Source organism: Cordyceps fumosorosea (assembly GCF_001636725.1).
Source record: "Cordyceps fumosorosea ARSEF 2679 chromosome Unknown scaffold_45, whole genome shotgun sequence".
NCBI lineage: Eukaryota > Fungi > Ascomycota > Sordariomycetes > Hypocreales > Cordycipitaceae > Cordyceps > Cordyceps fumosorosea.
The window spans coordinates 2,337-21,998 of record NW_017387345.1 but is presented as its reverse complement, the minus strand read 5'-3'; the positions used below and the strand labels follow the sequence as shown (position 1 = coordinate 21,998).

At 59.4% G+C, this 19,662-nt stretch overlaps 7 protein-coding genes across 7 annotated transcripts; 2 read left to right on the top strand and 5 right to left on the bottom strand.

Moving 5' to 3' along the window:
* Positions 1-984: 984 nt before the first annotated feature.
* ISF_09283 (Anaphase-promoting complex, subunit 15/MND2) lies at positions 985-2,255 on the top strand (the record flags this gene model as incomplete). The annotated part of the gene is made up of 2 exons (XM_018852886.1): positions 985-1,020; positions 1,098-2,255. 2 exons carry the CDS (start codon positions 985-987, stop codon positions 2,253-2,255), a joined length of 1,194 nt encoding a protein of 397 aa, XP_018699896.1.
* A 474-nt stretch (positions 2,256-2,729) lies between these two features.
* Positions 2,730-3,516, bottom strand: ISF_09282 (Target SNARE coiled-coil domain protein; the record flags this gene model as incomplete). The annotated part of the gene is made up of 3 exons (XM_018852885.1): positions 2,730-2,936; positions 3,000-3,339; positions 3,506-3,516. 3 exons carry the CDS (start codon positions 3,514-3,516, stop codon positions 2,730-2,732), a joined length of 558 nt encoding a protein of 185 aa, XP_018699895.1.
* A 729-nt stretch (positions 3,517-4,245) lies between these two features.
* ISF_09281 (hypothetical protein) lies at positions 4,246-5,130 on the bottom strand (the record flags this gene model as incomplete). Its single annotated transcript, XM_018852884.1, has 1 exon — positions 4,246-5,130. One exon carries the CDS (start codon positions 5,128-5,130, stop codon positions 4,246-4,248), a length of 885 nt encoding a protein of 294 aa, XP_018699894.1.
* A 558-nt stretch (positions 5,131-5,688) lies between these two features.
* ISF_09280 (Histone chaperone domain CHZ) lies at positions 5,689-6,192 on the bottom strand (the record flags this gene model as incomplete). Its single annotated transcript, XM_018852883.1, has 3 exons — positions 5,689-5,870; positions 5,957-5,966; positions 6,025-6,192. 3 exons carry the CDS (start codon positions 6,190-6,192, stop codon positions 5,689-5,691), a joined length of 360 nt encoding a protein of 119 aa, XP_018699893.1.
* Positions 6,193-6,733: 541 nt separating this feature from the next.
* On the bottom strand, positions 6,734-8,078 carry ISF_09279 (hypothetical protein; the record flags this gene model as incomplete). The annotated part of the gene is made up of 3 exons (XM_018852882.1): positions 6,734-6,794; positions 6,856-7,553; positions 8,037-8,078. 3 exons carry the CDS (start codon positions 8,076-8,078, stop codon positions 6,734-6,736), a joined length of 801 nt encoding a protein of 266 aa, XP_018699892.1.
* Positions 8,079-11,732: 3,654 nt separating this feature from the next.
* ISF_09278 (Carbohydrate-binding WSC) lies at positions 11,733-16,182 on the top strand (the record flags this gene model as incomplete). Its single annotated transcript, XM_018852881.1, has 2 exons — positions 11,733-11,949; positions 12,005-16,182. The coding sequence occupies 2 exons, from the start codon at positions 11,733-11,735 to the stop codon at positions 16,180-16,182; spliced, it is 4,395 nt and encodes a 1,464-aa protein (XP_018699891.1).
* A 257-nt stretch (positions 16,183-16,439) lies between these two features.
* Positions 16,440-18,863, bottom strand: ISF_09277 (Glycoside hydrolase, family 31; the record flags this gene model as incomplete). The annotated part of the gene is made up of 1 exon (XM_018852880.1): positions 16,440-18,863. One exon carries the CDS (start codon positions 18,861-18,863, stop codon positions 16,440-16,442), a length of 2,424 nt encoding a protein of 807 aa, XP_018699890.1.
* Between the last annotated feature and the right edge of the window lie 799 nt (positions 18,864-19,662).

Here is a 19,662-nt window from a genome sequence, read left to right as displayed (position 1 = left end):
CTTGTTCGCCGCTTTGTTCCCGGCGTTGACGTCCATATCCTTACGGCATCTCTACTCCAGGAGGACCAAGAACGAACTCTCAATTTATCAGGTCCCAATCGGAAGTGCATCGTCTCCACGAATGTGGCAGAGAGAAGGTCGAGAGTCAAGAATATCGTCTATGTCATTGACATTGGGATGTCAAAGCAGGCAGTCTACAATCCTCGACTGCGTTTGAATATGCTCTGGACGCGTCCAATCTCGCGCGCTTCTGCGATACAGCGTGTAGCAAGAGCAGGCGGGACCGCCAACGGTGTTTGCTTTCGGCTGTACACAAAGAAGACCTTCGATCAAATGGAATAGATGAAGGGTAAGAAAAAAAAGGTATATAAAAGATCAGTAGAAAAGAAAAAAGATAAATTAAAAAGAAAAAAAAACAATAAGAGAAATAAGAGAAATAAGAAATAAGAGAAATAAGAAATAAGAGAAATAAGAGAAATAAGAAAAATAAGAAACATAAGAAACATAAGAAACATAAGAAAAATAAGAAAAATAAGAAAAATAAGAAAAATAAGAAAAATAAGAAAAATAAGAAGAAAGAAGAAAGAATAAGAGAACTAAGAGAATTAAGAGAATTAAAAATAATATAAGAACAATAAGAAGGATAAGCAAGACAGGAATCCAGCGCGAGACCCGACTTTTAGAGGCGGCCTCCGTAATCCACATACATAAGGGCGTAATCGCCTAATTTTCAGCGAGCTTGGAGGGGGAGGCTGCATGTTTTGCTATTATTTCGGGTGTGATTTTTTTTTTCAACAGCGTTGATAGATGGAGAGCTGATGAATACAAGCACCGATTTATTAACACTTTCCATGTTCACTTGGCCCCGCAGCGTTGCTGGTCAAGTGGTGGGCCTCGTTTGTCCACAACGCCCAAGCTCTCTCCGTCCTGCATCATCCGTCAAACTACCCGCTCCAAACAGCATCTTGTCGGCATCAATTCATAATGTTTGCCACACTACCAGACTTCACCCCGCGAGATGTACGCCCACCATCCCCATCAGCATCCTACCCTCCCCTCCCCCCTCCTCCACGTCCCCGTCTGCTAACGCGTGCCAGTCACACTCGCTATGGTACACCTCGTCGCGTGCGCCCATCCTCGGCGGCCTGCCCGACGGCCCCAGCGCTCTCGACACCGCCCATAACCACCACCACCAGCACCACGGCCCCGGCGCGCCTCACCAGCGGCAGCAGCGCGGCCATCTTCTCCAGCGTACCGCGCTCGCCCGCCTCGCCGCCGACGAGGCCAGCCTGCAGCGCCGCCGCCTGCACGTCCAGAACCACGGCAGCACCTGGCTCAAGCCGCCCGGCCTGCCCAAGACGCTGCATCAGATGCGCGAGGAGCGCCGCGAGCAGGAGGAGCACCACGAGGCCATGCGTCGCGAGCAGGCCCAGCAGGAGCTCGCCGAGGCCGAGGCCGCCGCCGCCGCCGAGGCCGAGGACGTCATGGATGATGTGCAGCTCGACGGCGCGCAGGACCTGGACGACGAGATCCCCGACGCCGACGACGACTTTGCCCTCGGCGGCAACGGCAGCACCAGCGAGGAGGAAGATGAGGACGAGGACGAGGACGAGGACGAGGAGGATGTGAGCGCCGCGGAGGAGGCGCTGCGCGAGGAGCGCCGCAACGACCTCGTGGCGGCACGCATGCGCATGACCGACGACGCCTTTCGCGAGGCGCTCGTCCGCGGCGACCCGGACCCCGACGACGACGACATGTACGGCGGCGGCGGCGGGGCGGAGGAGCAGGACGCGCGCGGCCGTGGCCACCTGCTCGACGAGGAGGACTTTGCTGCGAGCTCCTCCCCCTCCTCCCTGCTCGAAAACGACGACGTGGACCTAGGCATGGACGCCAACCTCGACGACGACATTCCCGACGAGGACGCCTACGAGGCGGGGTACGAGCACACCGACTCCGACGCCGCGCTGTCCAGCGACGACGAGCGGAGCGAGGAAGAAGAAGAGGAGGAGGAAGAGGCTGGGTTCGTGCCGAGGTCGGCCACGCCGCTGAGGGCACCGCAGAGCCCGACGTCAGCGCTGCGCGGCAGCCGCGGCGGCGGACACCGACCCAGGCGCGACACCCCGGCGCGTCGCGGCGGCGGCGGCCTCCGGTCCAGCATGGACCTGAGCGCGTTTCTGTCGCAGGACGAGAGCAGCTTCATGGACAGCAGTCCCGCGGCGGCGGCGCCAGCGCGGCGGAACAACATGCGCGGCTGAGACGACGGATACAAAGTGCATGATTGATACCCCTTGACGACGAATGACGACCAGCCGCGTTAGAGCTACGAGATGAATACAAATGGACGCATCATGTTTTACGTTTGCTCTACCCTGCGTACGGTGTGTGCAATGTGGTGAAATTCTCATTAATGGTAAAAGAATATAGATAAATCCATTAGGGAATATCAAGCCGAGCTCGCTCCCGAATAGTTAGATGCCATCAAAAAAAGACAACGAGCAAGTCCTAAAACGCCGTACAAGAGCATAATGCAAAAGTGTTGTTCTCCCCATGTCCCCTTTCTAGCTTTGTTTCTCAATTCCATCCCCCTCTCCGGCTGCTTTTTTTGGCCCGTCTTCTCGCGCCCCCGTTGCCATCGTCTTGTATGCACAGGTTGGTCTCTTGCTGGGTTCTTGTTGTGTGTCGTGTTCGTCGCGTCTTCCTTCGTCTTTGCTCGCGCCACCTTGGCGCGTCTAGAACAGCCAGACGTACGTAAAGATCATCACCACGGCCAGGAAGAACAGCAGCCACACCTTCCACGGTATGCCCGAGCGCTGCGCCATCACCAGCATCCTGTTCATCGTCCCGCGCAGCCGCACCCTCGTCCGGTCAAACGTGTCGTTCATCTTCTCCGCCAGCGCCGAGGAGTCTCGAATCTCGTCGCCAATCGCTACCGACATCTACATCCCCTCACAGCGTTAGCCTCTCTCTCTGTACTCTTCAGGTTCACGGTAAGCACTCACGTCCTTCAACGTCCGCACCTTGCCCAGGATGCCCGCGACCTGCGCGTCGTTCTGGCTCTCCAGCTCGTTGAGCACCGCGTCGCTGTACTGCCCTTTCTGGTTGGGCGTCGCCGACCTGTACCCCCCCGCGGGACCGCCGCCGCCGGGACCCAGGCTCGAGTTGCCGTACGCGCTGTAGCTGTTGTACGGCGAGGGGCTGCCGCCGTGGCTGCTGCCGCCGTGGTATCCGTAGCCGCCTCCCGCGGGGTTGCCGCCGTTTCGTCTGCTCGCGTCGCTGCCGCCGCCCGAGTAGCCCTCGAAGAGGGCGCTGCGGGAGTCGCGCTGGTGGAGGCCGCCGAACCTGCGATGCCATGCGCTGTTAGCAGTATTCATTTTGCGTCCGTCCGTCCGTCCGTCCATCCTTCTGCGGCGCACGTTCTCGTCGGGTGTGTGTGTCCGCGCGCATGCCCGTGGGCTGGCTGGTCAAACGGGACAGTTCTCAGCAACGACTGGGATCTCGATCGTACCTTTGCGCCATGGTTTCGTCGGAAGAACAGAAAAAAGAAAAGGAAAAAAAGAAAATAGACACAGACGCCTATGGCAGGGCCAAGGAAACTTATTGAGCGGTAGGAAGAGAAAGGAAGAAAAAGGAAGAAAGCAGGTTGAAACAAAAGACGTCAAGTTGGAAATGGGTTCAAAAAATAATCGGCGGCTTGTTGCCAAAGCCTCCCTCCCCTTTAATGGATCCGGTGGCGTCACGGCGAATGATTGTCACTAAAAAGTGCTGGCAGGGCCACGGCATCATCCGCCTAAATACGACGAACAAACAGGTGGCATCTCCGGCTTGCTCGTTACACTTGATTGGCTACACCACAGTGCTAATACCGAAGTCCATAAAGAGCCTTGGACCAACTTGACTCGATTCAGCGGAAGCCATGCATTGTACCATGACTGCATACGTATAGTAGGTCGCTTTAAAAGGTTCACAATTCTAGTAGGCAGTTAATAGGAACAGATGTAGAAATACAGAAGACAAGAAAAGATACAAAAGATATAATCGTAAGAAAGATAAAAAAGAAAAGAAGGAAAAGAAAGATGGAAAAAATAAATACTTTTCTAAAAGAAAATTCAGCGCGGGACACGATTTCTCAAAGCAACATCCGTCTACGGTTGTAATGTTGAATAGCAGCACACACATTGGGTATCATCGGCATCATCCTCAGTCTCTCCACAAACGACCAGCATCAAATCCAAAAATGTAGCCAACTCAGCTCTTATCACCATTTTTCAAACCTCGGCCCTTGCCTTTCTTTCCTTTCCGCGCCTTTCCCTTGCCCTTGTCCTTGCCCTTGATCGGCATCCCATCCTCGTTCCCATCTTCCTCGCACGCCGACGCCGACGGCGGCGGCGGCGGCGGCGGCAGCGCCTCCGCCTCCCACGGCCCAAAGCACCACATCCCCTCCTCGCCCCGCGGCGGCCCCGTCAGCAGCACCTCCAGCGGGTGCCTGCTGCGCCGACGCGCGAAGCAGAAGCTGACCAGGCCGTGCGCGCCCCGGAGTCCCACGCTATACGCTCCGCCGCCGGGGATCGCGTCCAGCACCCGGACCCGCGCGCGCGCCTCCTGGCAGCCGCGGCGGCGGAGGCGCCAGAGGTCGTGCAGCTGCCGGATCGCCTCGGCGTCCAGGACGACGCAGAAGACGTAGCGCATGTCGCCGCCGTGCGGGTTTCCCCGCTGCTGCACGATCCAGTCCTGGAACGTCTTGCGGACGGTATCCGCGTCCGCCTCGTTGAGCTTGTCGCGCTTGCTGAGGAGCTCCGTGCTGTACCGCGCAAACAGCTCGTCCGCGAGCCGCTGCTGCTCGTTGTTCTTCTTATGCTGCTGCTTCCTGGGGCGGCGCGGTGCTAAAGGCGGCCAGTTCTCGTCAAACGCGATTCTATCGAGGACGAAGCCGTCCCGCCTCTGAGGGTACGCCCGCGAGGCTCCCAGGTCCGCACGCACCGCGTCGTTGAGGCATGCGAGGGCGTCGACGAGGTGCTGCTGCGGCGCCTTGTAGTCGGTGCGGACGACGGTGATCCCCCACGTGGCTGGCTCCTTGCCGGTGTTCAGCGAGAGGACGCTCATCAAACGCTGGCTGCTATTATTCGGGTCCATGTCCGTTTCGGGCTGTGCCTGAGTGTGCCACCGTACGGCCTCTGGATAACTAATAAGATTGTTTGGATAGTTAGTCGTCTGTATCGGATGTGATCCGCGTAGGCATTCCCTAATTCCTCGGAAAGTGATGTTTTCGTAAGCGAGCAAGCGCAAAGATGTTCAAGCGACAAGAAAAAAAATCAGCTGGCAAACGGCGCAGATACGCCAGCAAGCTACTACCCAAGGCAGGAAGCCGCCAGTTGTCAGGCTATCCTACCATCTTTTCCAAGGTTCGTCACTGTAGTCTGCAAGGTAGTTTAATTTGCTGGGATTGTTCAAGTACCTGAGCCGTAGCCATCTCAGAACCCTTCCATGATATCATTGAATTTTGGACCTTGACAATATACTTTTTTGGTGTACCGTATGTAATGCAAAAACGATGCCCTCCGATTAAGGTCCACAGCACACCGCCTTCATAAGTCGTCACCATTTCTGCATCATTTCTGCATCATTTTCTTCTTTCCCTGCAAAAGTCCCCCTTTTCTCTTGATTCTACAAACGGACAGGAGCCTCAACATCTTAACCAGACATCTCCGTGTCCTGGACGGGAGGCTCAAAGTCCTCGTCATCCTCGTCGTCCTCGTCGTCGGCCGGGTTCTCGGCGGCGGCCTTGGCGAAGTCAATCTTGGCACCGCGAGTGCGGCGGCCACCCTCGACGATGTTGTCCAGGTCGACCTCGTCGGCGCCATCCTCGATATCATCTGCGGTGGAATCTAGCGTTAGCATCGTATCACGGTCAGCGCGTTATCCCTCGTCGCACAAAGCAATCGGTCGTTTCAATTCGTACCTCCTTCGTTCTATAGCGAGTTGTTAGCATGCGGTCCTAATCATCACACAAACAATGATTGCGCTTACCTCGCCCTCAAAGTCATCATCATCTTCTTCGTCGTCATCGTCCTCGTCATCGTCGTCCTCGTCCATCTGCGCGTCGTCGTGCACGCGTTCGGCAGCCTTGCCTTTGCCTTTCTCCTCGGCGAAGCCGCTAGCGGCCGAGCTGTTGGGGTTGGTGACGCCGTCGGGCATGGTGTTTGAAGGAGCTGGTGTGTATACGGACGGGAAGTAGGTTTTTGTCGTAACGAAGAGATGAGCTGGTTGGTAAATTGGAGTCAAGGGAAGAGTTGGAGGGGAGCAAACGCGAAACTGGACGAATAGGCGTCTAGGACGACGGCTTTTAAGTGCCTGCGCAAAAAGCACTGTTTGACGCATCTCTTTGGTCGCTGCATCTGCGTAGCAACGCCGCTAGGCCTAATTGGGCCAAGAGCTGCTGGAGCTTCCGCTGCACGTGACGCGATTGCTCCCTGCAGTGACTTGATGGAGACTTAAACCAAGTTCTCTGTTTTGAATTATTTGGGTTATTATGACAAGGTTGTAGCACAGCTATTGGCTGGGTGAATTGAGTCTTCCAAGTCGCGGTGGGCAGATTTGTGGTGGTTCGCTTCACATTTGCAGATGGTGGACAGCTGAGTGCCCGACCAAATCACCGCACCAAAAAGCCAATAAAACGGATCAGAATGCTTGAACCAATGCCTTTGTATATTGATGTATTCCCGGTCGCCGTGGCCGTCTATTTTTCCCCTCCACCGCTCATCGCAATGAAAACCACCACCGCAATCACCCACCAGTACCTGCAAAGCCCACGTTAGCACACCGATCCTCGTCCGACGTACAATAAAGCCATCAACATACTTTTGCAGCAGCGTCTTCTCCTGCGGCTCCTCCCTCTTGCCCTCCGGGTTCAGCACCACGGGCTTGTTGAGCGCCGGCTGCCGCCCTCGCGCCTCGGGGAGCAGCACCGCGCGCGGCCCAAAGTCGCGCGTGTGGCCCGCGTCGATGCGCACGCCCTTGAGCGCCACGCTGACCACCTCGCCCGCCGCCGCGTCCGTCGAAAGCAGCAGGTGCGGTGCGAAGCCCCGCGCCAGGTTGTCCGCCGAGGCCACCGTCGTGCCCGAGGCCCAGGTGCCGGACGCGGCGTCGTACGCGCCCACGCGCACCGTCGAGGTGCCGTCGGGCAGGTCGGGCGCCTCGTAGGTGAGCATCGAGGCGCCGGCGGAGGGCGCGGAGACGTCGTAGGAGACCTCGGCGAGGGGGTGAGGCTTGCCGCCGCCGTCCTGCACGGCTTGGATGTAGATGTGGGCGGTGCGCGGCGCGGCCGCGGCCAGCGTGGCCGCGCAGAGTGTCCCGAGGAGCGCGGCGAGGCGCATCGTAGTCTTGGTCGATTCGTTGGCGGTGTGGCCCGTGATGGTCAGTCGGATAGGCTGCTCGATGGGTGTCGGCGTGTGATGAAGTCGAACCCGTAGGTGGTCCTTGACGAGAGGTGGATCGAGTAGTGTGGCTGCGAACCAGGTGGTAGGAACATCTGTGGCGTCCTCGCCATCCAAGTGTGGCTGACACGCAGCACCCAGCGAATATCATAACTAGAGAAGAAATCCAAAAAGACATGCTCCAACTTCATCATTCAAGTGATTTTGGTAGATGTACTGCAATCAAGCATCTCTCATATCGCGAAACAGTTATTTGATTGTACTGCACAGCGCCTTCCATTCGTTCACATTAGACAATCACCAGTTAAGACAGATACCCTGGAGTTAGCAAGTGCAGATTAAATATGACACGATGCTGAGGGTTCATCACGATGAGCAGTAGTTTTTGCCTGCCGATGAGCTACTGATCTCAAATTGGGGGTTTTAACTTCACTTTGTATCCGTCCCCATGTACAACCCCGACAAACTGTCCAGAGAACTTGGTAAGTATCATGCTACACATGGTCGGCATGCAAAAGGCTATCAGCGTCCATACGAACGTTGAACTGTATAGCACCACACAATGGACTCCCCACCACTCCATATTTCTACATGTACATATTGTACCAGATTGTAGCTGCTGTCGCTGTTATCGTTGCCTCGCAGCATGACAAAAACTTGATCATCTGCGAGATATGCCGCCAGGTCGCTCGGCCGGGACAGCTGTTGCTAGCTCAGGATAGACCCCTAACTACGTATTGCAGGCATGCTCAAAGGGAAAGCGGGATGATCAGACGCACCAGTCTCTAAGCTGCTGGTCTGGGAGACATGAACTAAGTCTCGAGCCTCGGCGGCGAGATCTTTAGTCCCAGCCGAGAATTGGTCGGCTCGCATGCGAGGGCTCCCGAGTTCCCGAAGGACGCGCAGCAGTGCCACCTGCGGCTGCTCACGTGCTACGGCGGCGGCAACAGGAGCGTCGGGAGCTGCTCGAGCACCTCCTCACATCGTCAGTAATAAAAGGTCTCAAGGCGACGCGGCCTGACTAGTACGGGGAGTAGATGCGCGAGCTGGAAGACGGGCAGCAGTCGGCGTTTGTCGTCATTTAGAACCCTCGCTTGGATAGTATGACTGGCCGTCTAGAGGAGCCCACGCTGGAGATCGACTGGGAACGGAGCACATGGGGCCAGATAACAGAGGATGTCGGTGAAGATGCCGCACCAGTATGCTCCTTCTTTGCTTCCACATGCGCCGGATACATGGAGCGCGTCAAATTTTACTTCTTATCTCTGCAAGTCTACCAGGCATGGGATGCTTCACGTCGGTCTAGGGATGTGGCTGCACCGTCACTCCTCCGTCAACGAGTGCTAGACACCAACGAGCGAGGGAACGAGACGCTCAAAGCCATGTTCAACATCCAAGGAATGGCAAAGAAAAACATCCGGATACATGGTAGAGGACTAGGCATACGCCAAGACGGCATGGCTGTATGCGTTTCAGCCAACTCAACTCAGAGTGCAACGACAGCACCGACGAAATCCGCATTTTGGTACGTATACAGTACGAATACTGCCACGCCGCGTCGCCGATGCCTGTCAATAATAGCTTCGAGAAGCGCCACTGAAGGACAGCTGAATGCAGCTGCTAGCGTGCATAACAGTTGGCTGTAGGTCAGCTTGCGAGTTGCTGAGCGCCATCAGGAACAAGCTGGCCGGAGCAGCATCTTCCGCTCGGCCCGCAAGAGGTGCTCCTGGCGGGCCAGCGCAATATCGCGCTGGATGGGCGGCCTTGGAGTGTGCTATGGATGATTTTTTCGTGCCATGCTCTGCGGAACGTGTCGGCGGTTGGGTGCCGCTGCCACTGGTGAGGCGCCGTGAGGGCTAGAGATGCATCTCGTATCACCGGCTGCACCTCGCATTCCTGCGGCACCTAGACGACTGGCAATGCGTAGTCGAGGCTGCCGGTGACCGGTTTCACGATCTGGGAGCGAAGCGTGTCAAACGGGGTCAGGCTGGGGGATGCTGACGTCGACGTCGGCCGGGTCAAGAGCGATGCGAGGCCGTTGGCCCTTGAGCGACGACGCGCATGAATGTGCGGGATGAAGCTCCGTGAGAAGTTGAGGCTGACAGCGGCGACGCCGGACGATCTGATGGCAGCCTGTCATAATAACCCTCAGACCTCTCACCTGAGGCGCTGCACATGCAAGCTGGCTCGATTTCGTCGCACTTGACGGTGCCATCACAACGACCAAGCGAACACATGTTAGCAGGAAAAAGTTCTTCTGGTGGTGGAGAAGGCAAGGATGGCCTACCGGTACGTGATACACCCCGTCGTGGCTTGTTGGGGGCCCAAGTCCTCCAGCGCGGTGCATTGGTACCTGCTTCGGCGAGGCTAGACTTGCGCTTGCTGTGATGGCCTCCGCGCGGGCCCGGTTTGCGCGCTGATGCCCCGGCCCCTGCATTCTCCTGATACAAAACTCTATTATCGCTCCTTTTTGGCGCTCGGCGATTGGACCGTCCCTTCGAAGACTCCTCTGCCCGCAATAGCTGTGGAGGCGCTACCAAGCGGTAGTTCATGCGTGCCAACTTTATAGAAGCAAACGGGGCAGCGCAAATCTGGTTATGCATCGAATAATGCAAGAAGGTTCAATATCCGATGTTGATGGCTGTGCGAGAGAGGAAAAAAATTTGCTCGGTGTAATTGGAGGAGGAAGCCGGAGTTGCGAGAAACGAGCCGTTTGGCGTGGCTATCCGTAGTTACTTGGTACCTATGTACCTAACAAGCCTCGGCTAGCTGCGCGCATACTACATAAGATACATACCTATACATAGGTACCTACGTACCTGCCTGGACTGACTAAGACAAAGGGAGAAGGAAGCTGGCAAAGGAAACCGCGGCGCGCGTTTGCTTCTGAGCTTTGGCTGTTGCGGTGTCCAAGCAGAGCTATCACCATCGAAGCCATCACCGTCATTGTCAATGTTTTCATCCGCTTCCCCATCATCCGTATTGATTCTTGGCAGAAACACCGGACTCATGCATCTCGCTGTTTGTTCAATGCGATAGCCCGCCATCGGCCCACCGACGGGCCTCCTCTCCAGCTGCCTTCTGTTTGCTGATTTACACTCCGGTTCATGCACAGCGGCATCATACCGAAAAGTCGATTGGTTCAGTGCGAGAACGGCCCCGTCAGCAAGGAGCAATGCGAGTACGCCAATATCCTTGCGAGCAAGCCGTCTACCCGCCCCCGTCCGCCCAATCACGGAAGCGTCGCGGTGATCGCTGTGTACTCGCGGCCGCACCAAGGAGCCCTCATGGTGCATGGTATCGGACGCATCGCCGTCTCAGCCCGCCAGGGCGCCACGGCCTTGGCAGCTTGAATGTTTCTTCATCGGCAGGATTTATTTTTGGTCCTGCTCTAGGCCCGAATCAGTCAAGAGTCTTCCACACTAGAGTATGATGCCGACCTGGCTATGACCTGCGCTGCTCGGAGGATGCGCGACTTGGCCTGGGGCACGGCCGTGGGCTGCCCGCTCCCAACAAGGAACATCCTGCCCCTTGATTAACCTTTTTTGGCATGGTAATCAGCGGAAAGCTCACTGCAATTTTATCTTCTATATGCGATGTAGAAAAATATGCTCACCACTATCGCAGATCTGCCAAAAGCAGACGCGTCTCCTGGCCGCCAAGTTGTCGTGCCTCTGTATTTCGCTTTCGCTGCTGTCATTACCAGATCATCTCGGGCATCTGATCGACATGGAAAGCTCTGAAAAGTCTCAAAATGGACCTTCCGGAAGCCGGCAACCGCAATACATGGCCGTTCAGCATGCATGCCGGCATCATGATGGAGGCCGGCGAAGAAAGCGGGGTGGAATATTACCAACACAATGCCATTGTCAATGCGCCGGTTAACTTTAACAGTTAGTCTTTCAAGAACAGACAATGTGCCTAGCGCAGACCTGCTCGATATCCATCCTAAAACGAACGCTCGAGCTCATGCTTCAGTCCACTGGTGTAGCGAGATGCCCAGCTCGGGCAACCTCACCGTTTCTCGGATCATGCTTGGACCCGGCCCTGGCTCTGTGGCAAGAGCCTTGGCTATGCCTTTCCTTGGACTTGCCTGCTTTTGGCTCTGCTGCCCTGACTGGAAGCATATAAACCAATTGGTCTTCCGTTCGTCGGAACTTGCACATCAACTTCTGCATTGACGGTTCGAGGCAGAGCACAGCGTCTGCAGCTTTTAGTCGACATTCTTTCTTTCATGTTGAACAGGGCCTACACATACATTCGTTTCTACCTTTCCCGCACTACTAACTGAGATCGTCTACCATGGCTCCCGCCCGCCGCGTTCTCGCGGTTGCGCTTGCGGCCCTGCTCGGCGTCTCTCAGGCGTCTTACACCGAGCAGCCTGCCTGCCCCAAGCCTTTCCCTCCTTTCCAATGCGCCGGTTGCGTTGCTAGCAAGGATGGCAGCAGCCCCTTTGACTTCCGCTCCTCTGCTGATCAGAACTCCATGACTGTTGCCAAGTGTACTGCTGTTTGCAAGGGTACGTGAACGAGACGATCCTCCCATGATAACCACTTGATTTACAAAGAAAAAAGGCAACTCTTACCGTTATGCTGCTCTCACCTACTATGGTGTCTGCTACTGTGGTAACATCGAGGGTGGCCAGCAGGTCCACGTCAACCAATGCAACTACAAGTGCAGTGGCGATTCCTCCGAGTCTTGTGGTGGCCAGAACGCCTTCTCCGTCTGGGAGGATCCCACCTTCAACAAGGGTCCGGATGAGGTTACCACCGCCGACTACCAGGCCCAGGGCTGCTACACCGACAACAGCAGCCACGGCCGCACTCTCGGCCACCCCGCCAACGTTCCCAACCTGACGCCCGACAAGTGTATCTCTACCTGCAAGGACCAAGGCTATGCGTACGCCGGTGTTGAGTACGGTGGCGAGTGTTGGTGCGACTCCAACCTCAACCCGTACGCTAACAAGGCCCCCGAAGCCGAGTGCAACAAGCCCTGCAACGGCGACAGCTCCAAGCTTTGCGGTGGCAGCCAGCGCATTAACGTCTACTTCGCCAAGGACCTCGCCTCGACCGAGCCCTGCACCGTCGGCCCCAACCCGTCCTCCAGCGTCGGCCCTTCGAGCTCCGTGCCCGCTACCAGCACCGGCCCTGCCTCTTCCACCGGCCGGGCTTCTAGCACCGGACCTGCCTCCAGCACTGGTCCTGCTTCTTCCACCGGCCCTGCCTCTTCCACTGGACCTGCCTCGTCCACTGGCCCTGCTTCCAGCACCGGTCCTGCCTCCAGCACCGGTCCCGCCTCCAGCACCGGTCCTGCCTCCAGCACCGGTCCTGCCTCCAGCACCGGTCCTGCCTCCAGCACCGGCCCTGCCTCCAGCACCGGCCCTGCCTCTAGCACTGGCCCGGCTTCTAGCACCGGACCTGCCTCCAGCACTGGTCCTGCTTCTTCCACCGGCCCTGCCTCTTCCACTGGACCTGCCTCGTCCACTGGCCCTGCTACCGGCCCTGCCTCCTCCACCGGACCTGCCTCGTCCACTGGCCCTGCCTCTAGCACCGGCCCTGCCTCCAGCACTGGACCTGCTTCGAGCACCGGCCCTGCCTCGTCCACTGGTCCTGCCAGCTCGACTGGTCCTGCCTCTTCCACTGGCCCGGCCACTTCCACTGGTCCTGCTAGCTCGACTGGTCCTGCCTCGTCCACTGGTCCCGCCAGCTCTACTGGCCCTGCCAGCTCGACCGGCCCAGCCTCGTCCACTGGTCCGGCCAGCTCTACTGGCCCTGCCAGCTCGACCGGCCCTGCCTCCTCTACCGGTCCCGCCAGCTCGACCGGCCCTGCCTCCTCCACCGGACCTGCCTCGTCCACTGGCCCTGCCTCTAGCACCGGCCCTGCCTCCAGCACTGGACCTGCTTCGAGCACCGGCCCTGCCTCGTCCACTGGTCCTGCCAGCTCGACTGGTCCTGCCTCTTCCACTGGCCCGGCCACTTCCACTGGTCCTGCTAGCTCGACTGGTCCTGCCTCGTCCACTGGTCCCGCCAGCTCTACTGGCCCTGCCAGCTCGACCGGCCCAGCCTCGTCCACTGGTCCGGCCAGCTCTACTGGCCCTGCCAGCTCGACCGGCCCTGCCTCCTCTACCGGTCCCGCCAGCTCGACCGGCCCTGCCTCCTCCACCGGACCTGCCTCGTCCACTGGCCCTGCCTCTAGCACCGGCCCTGCCTCCAGCACTGGACCTGCTTCGAGCACCGGCCCTGCCTCGTCCACTGGTCCTGCCAGCTCGACTGGTCCTGCCTCTTCCACTGGCCCGGCCACTTCCACTGGTCCTGCTAGCTCGACTGGTCCTGCCTCGTCCACTGGTCCCGCCAGCTCTACTGGCCCTGCCAGCTCGACCGGCCCAGCCTCGTCCACTGGTCCGGCCAGCTCTACTGGCCCTGCCAGCTCGACCGGCCCTGCCTCCTCTACCGGTCCCGCCAGCTCGACCGGCCCTGCCTCCTCCACCGGACCTGCCTCGTCCACTGGCCCTGCCTCTAGCACCGGCCCTGCCTCCAGCACTGGACCTGCTTCGAGCACCGGCCCTGCCTCGTCCACTGGTCCTGCCAGCTCGACTGGTCCTGCCTCTTCCACTGGCCCGGCCACTTCCACTGGTCCTGCTAGCTCGACTGGTCCTGCCTCGTCCACTGGTCCGGCCAGCTCTACTGGCCCTGCCAGCTCGACCGGCCCTGCCTCCTCTACCGGTCCCGCCAGCTCGACCGGCCCTGCCTCCTCCACCGGACCTGCCTCGTCCACTGGCCCTGCCTCTAGCACCGGCCCTGCCTCCAGCACTGGACCTGCTTCGAGCACCGGCCCTGCCTCGTCCACTGGTCCTGCCAGCTCTACCGGTCCTGCCTCGTCCACTGGTCCGGCCTCTTCCACCGGTCCCGCCAGCTCGACCGGTCCTGCCTCGTCCACTGGCCCTGCCTCGTCCACTGGTCCTGCCAGCTCTACCGGTCCTGCCTCGTCCACTGGTCCGGCCTCTTCCACCGGTCCCGCCAGCTCGACCGGTCCTGCCTCGTCCACTGGCCCTGCCTCGTCCACTGGTCCTGCCAGCTCTACCGGTCCTGCCTCGTCCACTGGTCCGGCCTCTTCCACCGGTCCCGCCAGCTCGACCGGTCCTGCCTCGTCCACTGGCCCTGCCTCGTCCACTGGTCCTGCCAGCTCTACCGGTCCTGCCTCGTCCACTGGTCCGGCCTCTTCCACCGGTCCCGCCAGCTCGACCGGTCCTGCTTCGAGCACCGGCCCTGCCTCGTCCACTGGTCCTGCCAGCTCTACCGGTCCTGCCTCGTCCACTGGTCCGGCCTCTTCCACCGGTCCCGCCAGCTCGACCGGTCCTGCCTCGTCCACTGGCCCTGCCTCGTCCACTGGTCCTGCCAGCTCGACTGGTCCTGCCTCTTCCACTGGCCCGGCCTCTTCCACCGGTCCCGCCAGCTCGACTGGTCCTGCCTCGTCCACTGGCCCGGCTACCTCTACTGGCCCCGCCTCTTCCACTGGTCCTGCCAGCTCGACTGGTCCTGCCTCTTCCACTGGCCCGGCCTCTTCCACTGGTCCCGCCAGCTCGACAGGTCCTGCCTCGTCCACTGGCCCGGCCACCTCTACCGGCCCCGCCTCAAGCACCGGTCCTGCCTCGTCCACCACCCCGGCGCCCAGCACGACTCCCGCCACCACTCCTTGCAATCCTGGATCTGCCAGCTGCACTACCGTTCCTGGTGGCCCTGAAACCTGCCCTCCGGGTACTTCTAACAGCTGCACCCCCACCGCCCCTCCCTCAAGCACCGGTCCTGCTTCTTCCACGACCACTCCCGTCATCCCTCCCTCCAGCACTGGCCCCTCGTCTACTACTTCCGTTACGGTCCCTACCACGACGCCTCGCCCCTCCTCCACTACTCCTCCTACCACGACTACCAAGCCTTCGACATTCACCACCTCCACTCTGTGCCCTGTTGTGATCACGCCCACTCCCTCGGCCTGCGCCAACAAGTGTGGAGACTGGTGCCCCAACCCTGAGCCTGACTGGAACGAGGGTGTCGGCTGTCTTGCCGCCGCTGCTTCTTGCGCTGTCCAGGTTCCCATCTGCTTCCTGCACGCTGGTCTCCAGAACACGGCCGGCTGCTTCGACTACGCTGCTCGCTGCAAGGCCATCAAGCTTTGCTGTCTCAGCTGTGTCAAGGGTGGCTGCAGCAAGAAGACTTGCGGCATTACCAACAAGGAGCCTCCTACGCCCACCACCACCACTCTCCTGCCCTGCACTGGCACTCCTACCCCCACGCCTACCAAATGCCCTCCCAGCCCCGAGAACATTTGCGCCGAGGGCTCCAGCTGGCTCCACAAGTTCGGCCCCGGCAACCCGGTCTGCGGCATCCCCCTGCCTATCGTCTCGTGCAACGACGACTCCAAGACCTTCAACAGCGGCGCCTACAAGCTGTACAACAACTCGAACACCTTCAAGTGCCCCATCTTCCCCAAGCCCGGCGTCAGCAACGCTTGCCAGGCTGCTTGCAAGTACCAGCTCGACCAGTGTCTTGCCGCCAACGATCTCACCTGCCTTTTCGACAAGGCCAGCGGTCTTCTCGGCCGCGGCCTGGAACAGTCTCCCCGGGATACCAAGAGCCACGACAAGCGCACTCTTGGTCTCATCAAGGACCTCATCTGCAAGAAGCAGTACGCGGCCTGTGTCCTGGCCAACAAGAGCGTCGATACCAGCCGATGCAAGAACTACTGCGACAAATAAGCCACGAAAAAAGAAAGGTGGTGAAAGGTTCATAATTAATTTCAAGACGTGAGCCTGTGCGCATCGATTTGTTCTTTTTTAATTAGTTTCGTTTACTTTCCTTAATTCTTTTTATCTATCTCATAAATACACTTTCTTACTTGATCAAAGCTCTTCATAAGGTGATAACACATATTTACAAAAGCTCTTCGTGCGGTGAGTTGCCAGTTCTGAGGCACCAACCAAATAAAGCTACAGCAACGGCAGGCATTCGCAAGCTAACTTCGACTGTCGGCTAGGAGAAATTCGTTCAAAACGTGGCGCAGGTCTTCATCCATATCCAGGGCGGCCAACTGGCCCACCCGGATGGACGCTGGGACGTCCTTTGGGGTAATAATCTCATCAATCTTCTCCTTCAGCTCGAAACTGACCTGAGCATCGTAGAGAATAGGAAAGATCAGAGACTTGAAATCGTTGACAGACAGCTGCGGGTTCGGGCCGAGGAACAGGACGGCGGTGTCGCCCGGGGCGATGCGACCGAGGTCCACCATGGTGCCGTTCTCGACCGCCGTCGCGACGGAAGCCGTTGTGAGGCCGCCGACGGAAGCGGTGATACCTGTGGGATCGCGGACGCCCAGCAGCCGCACCTTCCACCTCCTAGAGTACGCGAGCGCGCCGCTGCGGTTCGGCCCGATGGTGAGCACGCCCGTACGCTGATCCAGCGCCACCGACGTCGTCACCCACCGCGGCTCCTCCGCGTAGCCCTCGAAACTCTCATCCTCCTCCATGATGTCAAACCGCCCGTCCGCGCCCACCGCCACCACAATCTCCAGACCTTGCGGGTTCGCCGCGCCGTTCGCACCGCCATCCTCGTCCGCGTCCAGCGGCACGATGGCGCCCTGCCGCATCAGCAGCGGCGTCTTATCCAGCGTGCGACTCAGCCACATCTCGCGATCTCCATCATACACCACCCCCGTGAAGAAGTCGACCCACGTGCCCGGCGGCAGCCACGCGCGCACTTTCCCCGTCTTGATCGCGCGGTTCTGCGGCGCCGTGATCGGCGCCGCCAGCAGCTGCGTGCCGAAGCAGTACTCGTTAGGCACGCCGTACGCCTCCTCGCGCTCCGGGTGCTCCCAGTACATCGGCTGCACCAGCGGCTCGCCGCTCTCCGCTGCCCTCTTGTTCATTGTGTGCAGATACGGCAGCAAGCGGTGCCGCAGGCGCAGAAACTCGACCACCGTCTCCTGCGGGCCGCCGAGGGGCAAGTTCCACGGCTCCTTGGCGACCCAGCGCGTCTTGGTGGAGTGCAGGCGCATGACGGGGGAGAGCACGCCGAGCTGCGCCCAGCGGGCGGTGAGGTGGTCGTCGCGGGCGCCAAGCATGTGGCCGCCGATGTCGTGGGACCACCACCCGTAGCCGACGTTGCTGGCGGTGGCGGTGAACTCGGGCTGGAAGGCGAGGGAGGCCCAGCTGGTGACGGTGTCGCCGGAGAAGCCGATCGGGTACCGGTGGCTGCCGGCGCCGGCGTACCGGGAGAAGACGAGCGGGCGGGTGCCACGGCGGCGCTGGAGGTCGGCGTTGTGGAGGAAGTGAAAGTGGTTGAGCGGCCAGAGAGGGTCGACGCCGGGCATGCCAGAGTGCGTACCCTGCTGCCAGTCGGTCCACCAGAAGTCGACGCCGTCCTCCTCGACGTGTCTGAGCGCGATGCCGTAGTACGCCTTGACGAATGCGCGGTCCGTAATGTCAAACGGGATCGCGTCCCCATGGGACGTGTCGTGCCCTAAAGCCCTCGCCATCTCCTTGTACACGTCCTCGTACCGCGCCACGCCGTCCGCTGGGTGCTCGTTGAGCGTGATCTTCAGGCCGCGCCGGTGCAGCTCCGCCACGAACTCGCGGGGCTCCGGGAACAGGTTCGTGTCCCAGGAGTACCCCGACCAACCGGAGGCGCCGGCCTCGACGACGCGCGGGTCGCGTACCCAGTGCCAGTCCATGTCCACCACGGCCACGGCCAGCGGCACGCGCGCCGCGGCGAACCGGTCCATCAGCGCAAGGTACGAGTCCGCCGTGTACTCGTAGTACCGCGACCACCAGTTACCGAGCGCCCAGCGGGGGAGCAGCGGCGGCGCGCCGGACACGCGGTATAGCGCTTTGACGGCGTCGCGGTAGTCGTGCCCGTAGCAGAACAGGTACGCGTCCACCCTGTCCTTGCCCTCCTTGCGCGGCGCGATGAAGCCGTCGGCGGTGAAGAGCATGCTGGCGTCGTCGAGGTTGGCGAAGCCCGTGCGGGAGGTGACGCCCGGCTCGAGATGCGTGCGGCCGTCAACGCCATCGAGTGTGCGACAGGTGCCGCCGAGCGTGGCGGGGGCGTCGCCGTAGCGCCAGGTGCTGCCGAGGGGGCCGTGGATGCGTGCGGACAGGGTCTCGGGGGAGAAGCCGGCGGCGGCTTTGCGGTAGGTGAGGTGGAAGCGGGAGGTGTGGATGTCGATGCAGCGGGCGGACTCGACGAGGCGGTGGGAGGGCAAGGCGTCGGATTGGCACTGCCGGCGGTTGGCGGCGAAGGCGGAGGGACGGTCCTCGAAGGAGCCGTCAGGGGCCCATTCGTAGCGGACGAGGCCGTCGGCGAGGACGGTGAAGCGGAACTTGTCGCCTTTGCGGCCGCCGACGAACACGGAGGGGGTGGTGGTGGGTGTGTGCAGGGCCATGGTGCTTGGGCTCATGATTTGGATGAAATCGGAGCAGAAGCTTTCGATGGGAGATGGGATATGAGAAGGATTTATACAAGGCAATGCTGGACCGACAAAGATTCGGCCAGAGCAAGATGGAAAAGGTCACATGAGCATGTCGGAGCCGGGACGTGAAGGAGGTTCCCCGCAATCGGCACGGCAAAATGCGGGGATGCGGGGAAGTTTGGCTGCAAGACAGAACAGCCCGACATTGGCATGTATTGGAAATGGAGGGCTTATTAAGGTTAAGAAAGGCTAGTTAAGTCAAGGAAGAATGTGATGGATTGTGCATGAGGGGAACTTCTTGATCCATTTGGTGTGTCCTGAGGGGCCTGTCTAGTGGCCTGGGCCGCGCCATGTGACAACTGCTGTCGCCATAGGCCTGGTGCCCTCGCCAGGAAGCTATCAGAGAATTCCATGCACAAATTGACGTTGGTCCTGTGACCTGCTTATGTACCGAGGACATTGGTTCTTACGTTTACCATCCTTCCCGTCTCCCCTTGGGTGATGCCAGCTTCGAGCGTTCCCGAGAGAAGCCCGCTGAGGTGACGGCCCGGATCTAGTCGTCGCAAAGTTGGTCCTCATCTACGTCTGACGGGCGCAGGCCGTTTTCCTCCTTCTCGATCACGGCGGCGGCCAGTTCCCGCAGGGCGCTCGCCGTTCATGAGTCGCATCCGCGCTTTGAATAAAGTAAAAAAAGTATTTATAGTTTTTTAAAACTATTCTACTTCTTTTTATTTAGTATACTTTAACTCTTTAATATTATTAATATTATATA